At 44.3% G+C, this 16,614-nt stretch overlaps 1 protein-coding gene across 1 annotated transcript in view; it reads right to left on the bottom strand.

Annotated features, from left to right (window-relative positions):
- Positions 1–269: 269 nt before the first annotated feature.
- The window catches only part of CUNH6orf118 (chromosome unknown C6orf118 homolog), a 33,382-nt gene continuing 17,037 nt past the window's right edge, over positions 270–16,614 (bottom strand). Inside the window, exons 9-13 of the mRNA XM_090280855.1 lie at positions 16,436–16,497; positions 6,437–6,686; positions 5,573–5,812; positions 409–541; positions 270–340 (exon numbers count right to left, since the gene is read on the bottom strand). Of these exons, the coding sequence (XP_090136981.1) occupies positions 270–340; positions 409–541; positions 5,573–5,812; positions 6,437–6,686; positions 16,436–16,497 (756 nt within the window). The remainder of the gene's footprint in view (positions 341–408; positions 542–5,572; positions 5,813–6,436; positions 6,687–16,435; positions 16,498–16,614) is intronic.

Consider the following 16,614-nt stretch of genomic DNA (forward strand, 5'->3'; position numbering starts at 1 on the left):
GGATCACGGAGACATGAATGCATCCCGCTCCACTATCCCACAGCACGTGAGTCCACGGGTCCCAAAAGCCAGGCAATCCCACCGGGCGCCCGAGAGAAAACGTCAGCATGTTCACTTTCCCCAGCCGTCTGTCCCCACTCGCACGGAAAGGGCCCACCCTTAAGAGGCCACCTCCCTGTCCCTGCCGAGGGCAAGTGGCCGGGTCATCGGCCTGGCTGAGCCGCCCACGCGCGGGGGTGAGCGTCTGGCAGCGAGATCCCGCTTCAGGGTCAGACTGCACCCCGACTCCATGGCAGCGCCACGCAGGCTCCCATCTCCTGGCCGCCACGGCCACCCGGCCCTGCGGGGGACAGCCAAGTGACAGAGGCCCTCCTGCACAAGGACGCAGGGCCCGCGGGCCACTCGGACCTGGATGGACGAAGGCAGGCGGGCTGAGACGGGTGGACGGCAGGCGGAGCAGCTCCGTGCGGCCCACAGAGCGCCCACCCCCCGGGGCCTCACGCCGGGCCTCCCAGCGGCCCCGGCCACTCTGTCGCCGGCACTGTGGGATGGGCAGCAGGAGGCTGGCTGCGCACCGGAGCCAGGACCCGGCTCACACAGCACGTGCTTCCGAAGGCTGTCGGGGGGCAGCGGGGGGGGGGGTGGGGGTGGCACCCTGGGGCCCAGATCCGACAAGGGTTGTTGCTGCCGATCCGGAATCGCGCGGCGGAGACGCCAGCTGGTGGGAAGGACGTGTCCTCCTCGGCTCACAGACCGCGGTCCGCAGGCCCGTCCTGACGCCGCTCTGAGCGACAGGCCTTGTTCCAACCCCGAAGCAGACAAACAAACGCCGAGAGTGCGCGCAGGCAGGTGAGTCGCGCACACGCGTCACATGAAAAGGCGGAGCCGCCGGCGCTGGTTCCGTGCGGCGGAACGGACCTGGAATCCTGACTTGGTGTCGCACAGTGACCATGACGTCATAATCAGGCCGGTCACCAGCGGGTGCAGTTGTGGTCAGAGCAACACGGACTGACCAGCCGCGCGGGCAACCGAGCTTCGGGGTCACGGGACAGACTGCGCGCCCAGCTTCTAGGTTAGCAGCATGGGGCCTTCTGCGTAAAATCTCTAAAACAATGATCACTTTCATTTGGAAGTATCGATAGATAGACCATCTTCTGTAATTAATGTCTTCTTTCATTCTGTTTTGTATTTGAATTTCTAACACTTTGTTGAGATATATTTAATATACAGTACACTGTACATGTTTAGTGTGCAATTTGAAAATTGTTTGAGATTGTGAATATAGGAACCATGTACCGAGTTGATTTGTGCCTCATTGAAATCTTGTCTTCTTTTCCCGCCCGTTTGTCCTCCATCCCCAAGCAAATGCCAATTGCTTTTTGTCCTTGGAGACGGTTGCCCTTTATAGGGTCTTAGCTAAGAGGAAACAGCAGCAGGTGCCTCTCTTTGCTGCGTTTCTTTCTCCGAGCACCGCTGCGTTAGGATTTACCCACGTGAAGCCTGTACGAATAGCTTATTCCCCGTTACTGTGGGTAGTGTCCTACCATGTGCCTTTACCGCAACTGTCTGGGCATCTATTGGTGGACAACTGAGTTTTTCCCAGTTTGGGGTTATTACAGATAAAACTGCTAAGAACATTTGTAGACAAATCTTTGCCCTGAATTGAGCTTTTATTCCTGTAGGTGAATACCTAGGAGTGGGGTGCCCAGGTCGTGTGGAAGGTGGTTCTTCAGGTGTTTTTAGAAACTACCCGACTTCTTCCCAAAGGACTGGGGCCATCACAGTCACACCAGGGGTGTGCGGGGGTCCCAGGCCCACCCGTCCTGCTCAGAGCTTGGCTGTTAGGCACCTGATGGGAGGTCTCATAGCAACCTCAGTCTTCATTCCTCATAAGTCCCGCAGGTTAAGTACCTTTTCATGTGTCTGTCTGCCATGGCTTTATTGATCCTCCCTGATCAATGTCAAAATCAACCATTAATAACGTTTTTGGCTTTCCTGTCCCAGTTTGTCATTTATGGGGCATAGTTGCCCAACATGTAATTTTCTTTCAGCCTCTATTATGTATTTACTCGGTGTGACATTAATAATTAATCAGTTGTAAGACAATGCTTCTTGGTAAAAATGAATTAAAATAAATTTTTAGAGTTTTATATCCAAATCCATTTGAGAGAAAAACTATACATACATCAATTTATCAGAGAACAATGTGCTTTTATTTAAGAAATATATCGATTTCCTTGTGAAAGTCAATTTAAATTTAATAAGCATTAACTTCCAATTCTTTAAAAATACTTGAGCAACTCATATTGCAGCTAACTTCACAGCTTATTTTCTTAAGTATAATTTTCAAGTTCAAGAGTTTTTAATAGGCATTAAAAAATTCTTTTCTGCTAACATTTGTGCTTTATATTGCCACTTTTACAACATTTAAATGATCCAAAATTTAATTTCTGAGTTTTCCAAGGCTCAACTTATCAGAGTATAAAATGAATAAATAAGAAATTTCATTGACTAAATATTTGAATATGTATATGCCATGGATACAAGGTCTGTCCAGAAAAAGTCCAGCCATTGTTAATGTAACAATGGTTTGGGCAACATCGATGTAACCTGGCAGCCAAAGAGAGTGGACTGGAATGCACATGTGTGAACAATGCCGACTTCACTGTAATAGTCAGTGGGGGTGGTAGATGCTGTTGAGCGAGCATGTGTACTGTGTGGCCGTCGCATTCAAAGTGACTGAGCGAGTAGGGCAATGAATCTGCATCCAGTTTTGCATTAAGCTTGAACATTTTTTTGTGGAAACTATTTGGAAGACTCAGAAGCCACAGCTATGGGCAGCTGGTGATTGGCAGCTCCATCACGACAATGTACCTGCTCATGCATCACGTCTTGCACAGTTTTTTGGTGAAACATCTGATCATCCAGGTGACTCAGTACCCCTACAGCCTAAACTTGGCGCCCTGCGACTTCTGGCTTTTCCCAAAACTAAATCACCTTTGAAAGGGAAGAGATTTCAGACTGTCGATGAGGTTCAGGAAAATACGACGGGGCAGCTGATGGTGACTGGGAAACCCGTGTGAGGTCCCAAGGTGCCTGCCTTGAAGGGGACTGAGGTGCCATTGTCCCATGTGCAACATTTCTTGTATCTTGATTCTTCTTCAATAAATGTCTCTATTTTTCATATTACATGGCTGGATACCTCTGGACAGACCTCATATATGTGCATGGGTATGCAAGAGAAGAAAATTTTTTTTCAAAAAGCAAGCTATATTCCCTTTTAAAAACATTGTTATAAACATGCAAATCCAGTAAACAAGAGTTCACACATTTGGAATTATCTCCTTGTCTACTATTCCAAAAAGAAAAAAGTTCCCAGCTATATGAAAGGACAAATAACCATTCCTAATGGAAAAACGCCCCAGTTATACCAGTAACCTAACAAGCAATAAATACTCACACTTCTGCAATATGCCTTTTGACTGCTCGTCCATCAGCTCTTAGTTCTGTCATTTAATCACGCTGTTTAAAAATGTGTATGAAGAGCGTTCGAAATGCTCACGCACTGTGGCTGCTTCCGCTGCGGTAACACAACGTTTTCTGGCAACGTGGAGAAGTGAGTTTTTCACAACTGAAACCGAGTCTTTGCAAGAACTTTCTGAGGCAGTGAAGGCCGGGGGTAAAGTGGCGAGTCAGAGAAAATGATGAAAAGCAAATAAGGTGTCAGGGACAGAGGACAGAGTTTATGTGAAAATGAGTCTGTGGGAGGAGGCACTTAAGATGACAAGTATCCATGTGTATTTGAAAATTAGGCAAACACCAAAGATTAAAGAGGATTTCTATCACCCAATTCGTTTTTCTTTTTTTATTGTTTTTTATTACAGTTGTCCCATTTATCCCCGTCGCTCTCCCCTGCCCTGCTCATCCCACCCCCAACTAACTAAAGAGTTTCTGCTCAGCAAAAGAAAACATCAGCAAGATGAAAAGGGAACCAACCATATGGGAAAACATACTTGCCAATGATACCTCAGACAGGGGACTGATCTCCAAAATATACAAAGAACTTATACAACTCAACACCAAGAAGACAGACAACCCAATTAAAAAATGGGCAAAGGATCTGAACAAACATTTCTCCGAGGAGGACATGCAGAGTGCCCACAGGCATGTGAAAGGATGCTCACCGTCACTAGCCATCAGAGAGATGCAAATGAAAACCACAATGAGATACCGCCTCACCCAGGTCAGAACGGCCATCATCAACAAATCAGCAAACAACAAGGGCTGGTGAGGATGCAGAGAAACGGGAACCCTGGTGCGTTGCTGGTGGTAATGCAGACTGGGGCAGCCGCTGTGGGAAACCGTCCCCCAACTCTTACACTAGAGGACGAGCCCTGCCCACAGCCTGCTCAGCACTGCGGTTCATGCCGGTCGACCAGAAGTCAGCTCTCCATGTGCGCTTTGTCTCTGGGGACTGGGGGGCATCTGCTGAACTCATTCTTTCTATAGCATTACCGAAAGCATGAGATGACAGGACAGTTCCCTGCAGCCTAAGAAAGTAAAGCGCACAAGGGATACACTGTCCACTAAATACCAATAACAAGGAAATGAAACATGGAATTATTAGAATAAACGCTCAAGCTGTTAGTGTGCATTAGCACACATACTATGTTACTTTGGGAAAAACTGTGCCTGGTCTAGTGGAAGAAATAAAATATTTTTTGTCATCAGGTTAAATAATTAGATATATAATTAATATTTGGATAGAACAAAAAAAATCCTTCAAAATACTAAGTCTATGAAGCTCATCAAAGAAGTAAATCTGCTGTCTTAAGCATTTATTTTTAAATACTTGATGCCAATTTTGTTGTCCAGGTTTAATTTAACAATGTTTTGTTTTCTGGACTCAACTCAGAGATAAGAAATGCTCACCTTGATTTCTTGACTTTGTAAGATAAAGATCAAACTTTATCTAATTCTGGTTGAGATTTTTGCCAAAGTCCTGTTTTAAAATTGCAGCAAATTTTAAAAATTAAAAAAAAGGTTAATAAAAACTCACCTATGAGCCTTCCCTGAGAGATGAGAGTCTTTCCCAGTTATTACATACTCTTCTAAAACATGGTTTTAATTGCTTCTCAATATTCTGTTGTATGAAAAATAAGACTTATTTGATATAGCTCTTTGGAAAAGCAACATTTGCATTATTTTAACGTCATCCTGTGTATGTTTGCCCATCTCTGATTATTTTCACAAGAAAAATCCCCAGAAGTAAACTTACAAAGTTGGAACTGCACAGTGTTAAAGCTTTGAATATACATGCAAATTGCTGTCCAGAATATTTGTACTAACTTACATGGTTCCCAGCAATACCTGGGCGCGCTCTTTTTAAGCACCTTGCGCATTTGCTTAAGATGTTACCTTTTACACTTTTATCTGCTGCAGCTTCGAGCTAAATATACTGACTCCGCACTTGGAGGGGCAGAGGCCCATCACCTGCATTTGGCTCCCGCAGAAAGGAAGACGTTTCTAAGTAAGCCCAGACAAAATACTTTGCTGATGAAGTTGGACTCACCTGCAAGTCCCTTCTCACGGAGGTTCTGCCGCAGCCGCTCCGCGTGAGGAAGTCAGGACCCAGGACAAAGCCACCACCCGGCCCGGGACTGGCTCCTGTCCAGCGCGTAGGATGTGTGCGGTCCACGCCTGCCGAAGACGCAGGCGGAGCCAGGACTTCACGCAGCACGAAGTGGGCCACCTCTGAGCACACGCCTCCCTGCCAGCCGGTCCCGTTCCGGCACCCGAGCTCCTGCAGCTCCTGAGATGTCAGGCTTCCCACTGCAGTGGCCGCCGCTGACCTGGCCTCTGTGTGTGTAGCCGACACCGTGCGCCCACCTTGGTCACGGTCTCCCGAGACACTGCGCCTTCTCGCAGCGGCTGCCTCTCCCCGTTTACCCAGGACTCACGCTCTCATGGTTCCGCAGCGGACTTTCGGAAAGACACCCCTTGGATCGGGCACCCCACTACATTCCCACTGTGGAAGTTCAGTCTTTCAGGTGCAAAAGTGTTGTTTTATTTTTCTGTCATTTTAGTTAACTCACTTCTCATTGAAAACTGTGGCTCCTGATGGGGTCTGCAAGGGTTTCCCGAGAAAACACCGTCTGAAGACTTTTCCTGCACGTCGCTGCGGTGCCGTTTGGAGAAGCTTCGTTGTCTTGTGGTTGACGTCTCTTTGACTTCGGGTGGCGTAACGAGTAAGACCTTAGCTGAGTATGAAAGTTTTTCTCGCTGATTGTTTCTGACAGCCAGACGCTATCAACACCCCGTCCGGTGGCGGCAGCACGGGCCGCTTTGTGGCTTTTGTGCTTGGTCAGGACTCGCGGTCCCTGTTTTCCGTTTGAGCAGCGCACGCACTCGGACACACAGGCCGGAGGTGACTGACCTGACACCAGGCAAAGTAGTTTCTGCTGTGGCGACAGCAGGAGCCGGCAGGAGGGCAGACGGAGCCTGTCCCGGTGCCAGACGAGGACTCGGGTGCCACTGTGGACCCCGTCACCCTCCACTCCCTCCCCTCCTGCTTGGCGGTGGCCGCTGTGAAGGGCAGAGCTGGGGCCCGCAGGCCAGCGGTGGGAGTGTCTCTAAGCAGTTCCCACGGTAACGCAGGCCGCCCCTTGCCCAGGCTGCTGAGGACCCTGTAGGAACAGCAGCTCAGTGTGAACCGGGTCCGAGCAGCCCCTGCGTGTCTCAGGAACACTGGCGTCCTGCGTGGACAGCCACACGTGCCTGCTCCGTGCTGCCGGCCGCCGGGTAAGTAAGCTCCGCCTGTCTCCACATCGACGCTCCCTGAGTCGCTTGCTTAGCATTTGAGGTGAATTAAAAATTAAGAGCCCTGGCTGCTGTGACTCAGTGGATTGAGAGTCAGCCTGGGAGCCAGGTGTCGCTGGTTCGATTCCCTGTCAGGGCACATGACTAGGTTGCACGTCAGGTCCCCAGTTGGGGGCACGAGTGAGAGGCAACCACACAGTGATGTTTCTCTCCCTCCCTTTCTCCTTTCTCCTCTCTCTAAAAACAGATACATTAAATAAATAAATAAATAAATAAATAAAAATAAAGTAGCCTTGTTAAAAATAAAAAAGAACATAACTTTAAAAAAGAAATTAAGTGCGACGGGAGGACTCTGGGCAGAGCTCTTCAAACGGGCCAGGCATGGCTGGGAGTCCCTGGCTAAAGGGACAGCCCTCCCCCACAGCCTGCGGCCTCCAAGGAAAGTGCCATCCAGAATGTCAAATACTCTTCATCAGAAACAACGGGGTGCTAAACGGAACCCTGAGTCCAGGGCGGAGCAATTAAAATGTCACGAAGCAGCCTGCCCTGCCATCTGGTGGTGAAGACGAAGAAAGCTCCCGGTTCAGAACTGAAACACAAACCTTGACCTTGCATTTTGAGATGACGGTGTCCATAGTTCAAAGGAAATGTTCCAGAAAACCGAAGCAGCAGAAAAGAGGGCAGGAGCTTTCACCTTGACGCGACTCTGACCACCCCCATGGTGCTTACCGAACACTTATTTCAAACTCTCAATAACAATTCATGAGGAACATTGTGCTAATTAAAATGTATTGATTCCCATATTTTGAGTTTACAGGTCAATGGGTTTTGATAAATATAAACTAGAAATACTATCTCCCCCTAAATACCCCTCATGGTTTTGGACCAAATCACCGCCCCTACCAGCCCTGAGCACCAATCTGTTTTCTTTCCTGTTAGGCCAACTCCGGAATTTTCAACAAATCGTATCACGCAGCCTTACTTCTTCACTGACGGTGCTGATGGTGAGACTGACCATGTCACGAGGACGAGTGACATGTCATGTCACGTGTACGAGTGACTCCCTCTCCTTACTGCTGAGCAGTTTTCCCCTGAAGAGACAGGCACTCCCTGTCTAGTGGATTTGTGGGGCCCCCATGTGGGCATTTGTGAACAGATCAGTCTGAACGTTTGCATACGAGTCTGTGTGTAGACACACGTTTCTCACTTCTTTTGATGAAAGCGTAGGAGAAAGGCCCGTGGTCATATTGTAAGTGTGTGAGGACATCCTAAGGAGCTGCCCGATCTCTCTCCAAGGTGATTAGATCATTTCATACCCCAGCCAGCAATGCAGGTGGCACGTCTGTGCCAACAATGGGCAATGTCCCTCTGTCTCGGTTTGGTTGATCTAGTGTGTGGGCTTGCTGTTCACTGCGGTTTCAGTGCGTGTTGTCCTGGTTACTTGGGAGAAGCATATGTCCATGTGCGTACGGGGTATACATGCGTGTTGTGTACATATGTACACATATAGTACAATATGTACATGTGCATAGTCTAGTTAAAATCCTTTTCCCATTATTTATTTTGGTGAATTTCTTATAGTTGTTGTTGGGGTTTGTTATATATTCAGGACAGTAATCCTTTGTCACACGTGTTATAAGTATGCAAGTGCTTTTCTTCCTGGCCACAGATTGATATTTTGTTTTAAAGATTTAGGAATGTTGTGTCTCCTCGATGAATTGACCCCTTCATTATTATGAAATACTTGTCATTACCCCTGGTAATAATTCTTATTTTAATAATTATTTTTCAATCATTTTAAAAGTCTACTTTGTCTGATATTAATATGATCTTACCAGGTTTCTTTTTAAGCACATTTTATTGATTATGCTGTTACAGTTGTCCCAATTTTTCCCCTTTGCCGCCCTCCACCTGGTACCCCCATTCCCTCCAGCAATCCCACCCCGCCACACACTTCATGTCCATGGGTCATGCATATAAGTTCTTTGGTTTCACCCTTTCCTATATTATTCGTAACTTCCCCCTATTTTGTACCAACCAATTATGCTTCTTAATCCCTGCACCATTTCCTCATTTCTCCTCCTTCCCCCTCCCAGCTGATAACCCTCCAACTGATCCCCATACCTATGATTCTGTTCCTATTCTGGTTTGCTTAGTTCGTTTCTGTTTCTGTTTTTTAGATTCAGTTGTTGATAGTTGTGAGTTTGTTGTCATTTTAGTGTTGATAGTTCTTATCTTCTTTTTCTTAATTAAGTTATTTTAACATTTCATATAATAATGGCTTGGTGATGAATTCCTTTAGCTTCACCTTGTCTGGGAAGCACTTCATCTGCCCTTCCATCTAAATGATAGCTTTGCTGGGTAGAGTAATCTTGGTTGTAGGTCCTGTAGGTCCTTGCTTTTCATCACTTTGAATACTGCTTGCCAGTCCCTTCTTACCACAAGAGTTTCTTTTGAGAAATCAGCTGATAACCTTACGGGAACTCCTTTGCAGAGAACTCTGCTTTTCTCCTGCTGCTTTTAAGATTCTCTATTTATCTTTAATCTTTGGCATTTTAATGATGATGTGCCTTGGTGTGGTCCTCTTTGGGTCCAACGTGTTAGGGACTCTGTGCTTCCTGGACTTGTATGTCTATTTCCTTCTCCAAGTTAGGAAAGTTTTCTTTTATTATTTTTTCACATAAGTTTTCAATTTCTTGCTCTTCCCCTTCTCCTTCTGTGATTCAGATGTTGGTATGTTTAAAGTTGTCCCAGAGGTTCTTAAGCCTCTCCTAAATTTTTTTTATTTCTTTTTATTTTTATTTTTTTTTTTTTGCATTTTTGTGTCTTCTTCCAGTTCTGGTTGAATGTTTACTTCTTTCTTTTGTTCCAAATCATTGATTTGAATCCCGACTTCCTTCCCTTTACTGTTGGTTCTCTGTATATTTTTCTTTATTTCACTTTGTGTAAACTTCATTCCTTCCTTTATGTTTTTGCCACACTCAGTGAGTTCTCTGAGCATCCTCATCACCAGTGGTTTTAACTCTGCATCTGATAAGTTGACTATTTCGGTTTAATTTAGTTCTTTTTTCTGGAGTTTTGTTCTGTTCTTTCATTTGGGCCATACTTCTCTGCCTCGGCAATTTGGCAGCCTCTTTGTGTGTGTTTCTGTGTATTAGGTAGGACTGCTTTTACTCCCTGTCTTAGTAGCACAGCCTATGTAGAAAAGGCACCTGTAAATTGTGTGGGGCAGAGCCTTAGGAAATTGCCGGGGTCGGGCAACCCACTTTGCTACTTTGTGGCTCTGTGTGTGGTGTGCAGCTCAGAGAGGGGACAGTGCTGCTGCCTGGCTTCTGGCAATTTTCCCAGCACTCATCCCATCTCCAGTCACTTCACCCACTTCCTGTATGCAAGTGGCATCCTTCCACCTGCTACCCTCGGGCTTATGTGCCTTCTAAGGCTATGCAGTCCCTTTAAGTGGCAAAAACCTGGCAATTTCTTCCACCATCTCAAACCCCCCTGGTTTTTGCGGCCAGAGGTAATGTCTGTGTGGTCTGGCCTAGGGCTGGGGTTGCTCGCTCTCAAGGTATCCCTCCAATTTTTACCCACCAAATGTGAATGTGACGCCATCCATCCTGCCACTGCTGCTTCTCAGCACCACACTGCCTCTGCCCTGTCTCTGTGGCTCCGCCCCTCCTACCAAACTGGATGAATGTGGCTTCTTTAAATCATTGGCTGTTGGACTCCCATGTAGCTCAATTTTCTGACTGTCCTTGTTGTTATTTGACTTTGAGATCTGGTTGTAATTCTTTCTATGGTTGCATGAGGAGGTGAAGAATGTCTATCTCCACCTCCACCTTGTCCAGAAGCTGGGTTTCTTTTCAATATACTTTCCCCATGTTTATATATTTAAGAAGGCTTTTGGCAGACAGAATCTGATTGAGTCTTGTCTCTATATAATGTACCTTTTAATTAAAATGTTTGGGTCATTCACATTTATTGTAATTTATTTTTATACTCAGGTATACATTTACAATCCCATGTGTCTCCTGTCTCTATTTTGCTAACTTGCATGCTTCTCTTGGATTCATATGTTTGCCTTTATGCTTTAAATTTTTAGTGATTGCTCTACAGTTTGTAGTATCTTTATATAATCTCAATCTCCCTTCAAATACTGTCACACCATTTCACTCTCATTATAAAACCCTTGAAGCAATATACTTCCATTCCCCCGTCTATTCTTTGCATATGCTATTAACTCCACAGTACATTGTCATTATTTCTGCTTTAAAAATCAATATTCTTTTACATAAATGGGAAAAAAATTTTAAACACAAGTTTTTGCTTTTACATAAATAGCATTTCCAGTGTTCTTCATTCTTTTGTGTGGATCCAAGTTTTAATTTAGTGTCATTGTTTGGCCTATAATTTATTGTAGTTTGGCTCATCAGACAGCTGGTTACCTCACCTTTTTCGTATGAGTAGGGTTTTTCTGAAAAGAGTTTACTTCATATAGATACTAGATTGGCAGGGTCGTCCCCCACCAAACACTGTCAGCATTTTAAGATCCTCCATTGTCTTCTGGCTTTCATAGCTTCCATTGATAAGTCTGTAATAATTCTTGTTTTGGTGGCTATGCATAATGTGCCTTTTTCCTCCAGCTTCTTATTAGATTTTTTTCATAACTTATTTTATTTTTTAACTTTAATTTTATTGCTTTTCTGTTACAATTGTCCCATTTTTCCCCATTGCTCCCCCCCACCCAGGCCACCCCTTCTCCCACAGTCATTCCCCACCCTGTTATCCATGCCCATATGTTATTTATACGAGTTCCTTTACTAAACACTTCCCCACCTCTCTCCCTCCCCCCTCCCACCTCCCCCCTGATAACTTCTCTTTTGTTCATTTGTTTATGTTGTTCATTAGGTTCCTGTATCAGGTGAGATCATATGGTATTTTTCTTTCATTGCCTGGCTTATGTCACTAAGCATAATTCTCTCTAGTGCCATCCATGCTGTCACAAATGGCAGGAGTTCCTTCTTTCTCTCTGCGGCATAGTATTCCATTGTGTGGATGTACCACAGGTTTTTGATCCACTCATCTACAGATGGGCACTTAGGCTGCTTCCAGCACGTGGCTACTGTAAACAGCGCTGCTATGACCACAGGGGTGCAGAGGTTCTTGTGAATTGGGGTTTTAGGATTCTTCAGGTATAATCCTAGCAGTGGAATTGCTGGGTCAGAAGGCAGTTCCATTTTTAGTTTAAGGAAACTCCACACTGCTTTCCACAGCGGCTGCACCCGTCTGCATTCCCACCAGCATGGCACCAGGGTTCCCGTCTCTCCGCATCCTCGCCGGCACTTGTTTGCTGATTTGTTGATGATGGCCATTCTGACTGGTGTGAGGTGGCGTCTCACTGTGGTTTTTATTTGCATCTCTCTGATGGCTGGTGACGGTGAGCATCTTTTCATGTGCCTGTGGGCCCTCTGCATGTCCTCCCTGAACAAGTGTCTGTTCAGGTCCTTTGCCCATTTTTTAATTGGGTTGTCTGTCTTCCTGGTGTTGAGCCATATAAGTTCTTCATATATTTTGGAGATCAATCCCTTGTCTGCGGTATCATTGGCAAATATGTTTTCCCATAGGGTTGGTTCCCTTTTCATCTTGCTGATGTTTTCTTTTGCTTAGCAGAAACTCTTTAGTTTGATGTAGTCCCATTTGTTTATTCTTTCCTTTATTTCCCCTGTCTTAGGAGCTGTATCGGTGAAAATATTGCTATGTGGGATATCTGAAATTTTCCTGCCTGTGTTTTCCTCTAGGACTTTTATTCTGTCATGTCTTACATTTAAGTCTTTGATCCATCTTGAGTTTATTCAGGTGTGTGGTGTAAGTTGGTGGTCTAGTTTCATTTTTTTGCATGTCCCTGTCCAGTTCTCCCAACATCATTTGTTGAAAAGGCTCTTCTCACTCCATTTTATGTACCTTTCCTCTTTGTCAAACCAAAAAAGACCCCAAATAGACACAGCAATCTTGACATAGAAGAATACAGTAGGAGGAATCACAATACCTGACATCCAACTCATCCAACTATACTACAAAAGCCACTGTGATCAAAACAGTCTGGTACTGGCATAAGAGCAGACATATAGATCAATGGAACAGAATAGAGAGCCCAGAAATAAACCCCAGTCTATATGGTCAACTAATATTCATAACTTATTTTAAACAATCTGATTATGATGTGCCTTTTCTAATCCTTCTTGAGATTTTTTTTTACCTTCTTAAATATGTGTATTTGCAGTTTTCATCAAATTTTATCATTTATGACCATTCTGTCTTCAGTAAACATCCCTTCTTTCCTTATTCTTCTGGTCCTCCAATTTCATGTATGTGGGTTATTTTGCTTTTCTCATGTCATTGAGGTTCTATTAAGTTTTTCAAACTCTTTTCTCTCTGTGCTTAGTCTGAATATTTCTGTCTGTATGTCTTCAAGTTCACTAATGCTTTCTTTTCTCTGCTACACTGTCATTTCATCCAGCAAGATGGGATTTTTTAATTTAGAAGTAATGCTGGGTCCTTTATGTGTTTTATTTCCTTCCTCAATGTATTTGCGTTTTCTTCAATTACACGGTCACATGTATAATATTTATTATGGCTGTTTTAAGATCCTCGTCATTTCTGGATCTGTAATATTGCTTGAATTCATACTGAGATGAATCCCCTTCTTCTCTAAAGCATAATCTCCAGCAAGCTGGTCACAATAGAAAGCCATTGGCCAGGCTTGAGGGTTTTTCCCCCTATAAACTCACCAGGGAATGAGGACACCCTAGAATACAAGTTCTCTAAGAACTCCTAGTGCAAACTTCCACCTTTAGGCTAAAAGCTTCTCCCTAAAAGTAAACACTTTCTCATTTTCCCTACTGATGATAGTTATAAAGTTGCCTACAAAGCATATTCAGACCAAGGACTTTGCAGCAAACATTTTCAGATATTCTAATGGATTTAAAAGATACACATGATATGCAGAAAGTACTTAATTTAATAACTTCCCTTTGAATTCCTTTCAGTATTTCCTGGGTCAATAAGAAATAGAGAAAAAATCCCTATTATGGCAGACTTGACAAGAGAAAGCAGAAAGCAACAAAGTAGATCTGAGCCTTCTGTCCCCTTTGACACATCTCAGTGAGTTTACTTTTTAAAAGAATCCATAAGCCATGGCTTGAGGGTCACCGCATCCAAGGGTCCAGTGTCATCTTGTCTATGTTGTCACAATGTTGTCATGAGGATCACAATCAGTTTAGACATGGGCAGTGCACATGCTAATGATGTCACATTTGGGAAGCACTGTATCCTTTACAAGTGGCAAAGATTATTTAACTAAATGGATATCAATTAAGTGACTACATTGTTGCAGGAACACAGATCTCCGCATAGGGGCATTTCACGCTCCTCCGTCCAGGCGTCCTGTGACTCAGGAGATAAGCTGACCTCATCTCCGCCTGCGGCTTTAGGCTGTTCAGGCCACTGGGTCATGGAATCCTGAGAACAAAGAGGTCTGTTGAGTACTCCACCTGCCTCCCTGTAAATATAGTCTTAAGTTGGAGCCGGCCTTGAGGATTAGTGGGTCTGCTTTGTACCCCTGGTAGGTGCTGTCTAGACCATAAGTTACCCTGGCTCTATTTTACACATTGATGACACTTTGTAAGAGGTCTTTCACTTGTAAAAATTCTTTTATTGTTGGCTGTAAAGCTCACGCCCCCTGTTCTATTTTTAGTAACTTTTGAAATCCTAATAAAAGGATAGTGAGGCTTCCTGCTCTCCACTGATGGTCAGAGCGAGCCACAGTCCTCTGTTCATTACTGGCCAATCATCCTGCTTGCTGGATTTATCTCAGCATCCCCGACCATATTCAACACTTCACTACATCTTATTAAATGCCACTATATAAATTTAATTGGTAGTGCAGCAGTGCTGAATTTCTTATTTCCATCAAATAACTGAAAGTGGTTTTTCCTAGAGAAAGTTATTGAATAAAAGCAAAAAAATACTCTAAGAACTTGTCTTATAAATATGTATACAAAAGTAAAACTATCACACAAACACATGTATTTATTTCAATATCTTGAGTAAGGCATTTATACCACAAGAATTTTTCATTAAAAGGGACCAAATGAGATGGATCTCCATTAATTCATACCGCTGCAAACATACACACTATGTACATGGTGCTTCTGAATTTTCATAGGTCATTTCTCCAGCCACTTGAGAGTTACTATCTGTTTCTTTTAGTTTTACATATTCTTCAATAAATTCCCAAAGGTTCCTTAAAATACATAACAAATAAATATAATAGATTAGAAAAAGGACAATAAGCATAAAAGAAATTTTCAACATAAACATCTATTTAGGACACATTTACCCAAAAACGCAAAGTGAGTCTTTGCAATCCTCCACTTTAATTTTAGACAATACTTTCAGTAGAGTTTTGGCCCTGAGTGCAACAAAAGCTCTCTCTACAGGTGGGCAAATCCCCTGCAGAATTTTCTGGAGTAAGGACAGTGTAGTGGCCAAAGTAGATGCACCTTGATATTTAAAATTTAGATCCATTGATTCCCTTTGTCAATGCGATGAAAGGAGCCTTCCCAATTTTGTATTTATAATTCTAGTTTTTCCTTTGAGGACACTGAACATTGTCTTAAGGCCCCAAAAAACGAGGATGCACCTGTATGGCCTGCTCAGCACCTGTTCTAATACCTTTTCCCATGACTTTCTCTACCATGTAAGCTGGGGGTGAAATGTTCTATTCTCTGGATTCCTTTGCAGCAAAATATGGCCTTGGCACATGGTACTGGCCAACAAGAAGAGTGGGAGAGCCTGGGAAGGGCTTTCCTTCCTAAATAAAACAGAAAAGCATCATGGGTGAAGCAGGTTTTTCCCTTTCTTCCTCCGTGGGACATGGACCAAGTGCCGGAAGCAGCCATACAGAGGCTCTGAGGAAATCTATGCTCAGGGAAAGTAGGGAAGGCTGTAGAACTCTGGTTGCTTGGTGATGTCATCGAAGCTGGGCCACCTACAACTAAATGTCTTCCTACTGTTAATACAAATAAGGCCCTTCCATATTAAATCATCAGTGGTTTTCTGTTGCTCCCAGCCTTACCGAATTATAGGATATGAAATGTAGTACAAACTCTAAAAAAAATTCCCTATATAAAGTCTAACTTTATGTAACAGATACTATAAACCAGTCATTTTATTTTTAAATTGAAAGGTTTACAGTAACACCTGTAGGGTTTTTCAAAGATTTAATATCAATAAATGCCACATAATTTTAGAAAAGAAAGCCACGCACCGCCACAAGCCCCCCCACCTTCCTGACCCCTGCCCGGGAGAATCACCCCTTGACTCTTCAGTGTTTTCCAAAGACTTGATCTCTCTATTGCTAAAAATAGAGAGAGAGAGCTTTAAATCTTGGGTGAAACATTCTTCAGCACAGGGAGGGGTGTACCATGTATGTGTAAAGTTGAGGCTCACGAATGTAGACACTTTAAAAGGACTATTGAGGCAATTCCCACTTTAAATGTGTGGCCTGGAGAATGGCCTGCGCTGGGGCCGGTCCCCTGCTGCAGCACTCGGTACTCACCGCTGCCCCTCCCCGCCGATCGCATGCTTCCCCAGGCACCGCTTCACCTGGCTCTCAGCGATCTGCCAACAAGGAAAGGTCGTTTGGTCCCATGTAGCGCCAACGACATGGGATCCAAACGGGCGACCGCTTCTAGGAACAGGCAGGACATTCGACCTTATTCTATACATAATAGTGAA

The sequence above is a fragment of the Furipterus horrens genome, unplaced genomic scaffold (assembly GCF_987537825.1).
Source record: "Furipterus horrens unplaced genomic scaffold, mFurHor1.1.pri manual_scaffold_6, whole genome shotgun sequence".
Taxonomy (NCBI): Eukaryota; Metazoa; Chordata; class Mammalia; order Chiroptera; family Furipteridae; genus Furipterus; species Furipterus horrens.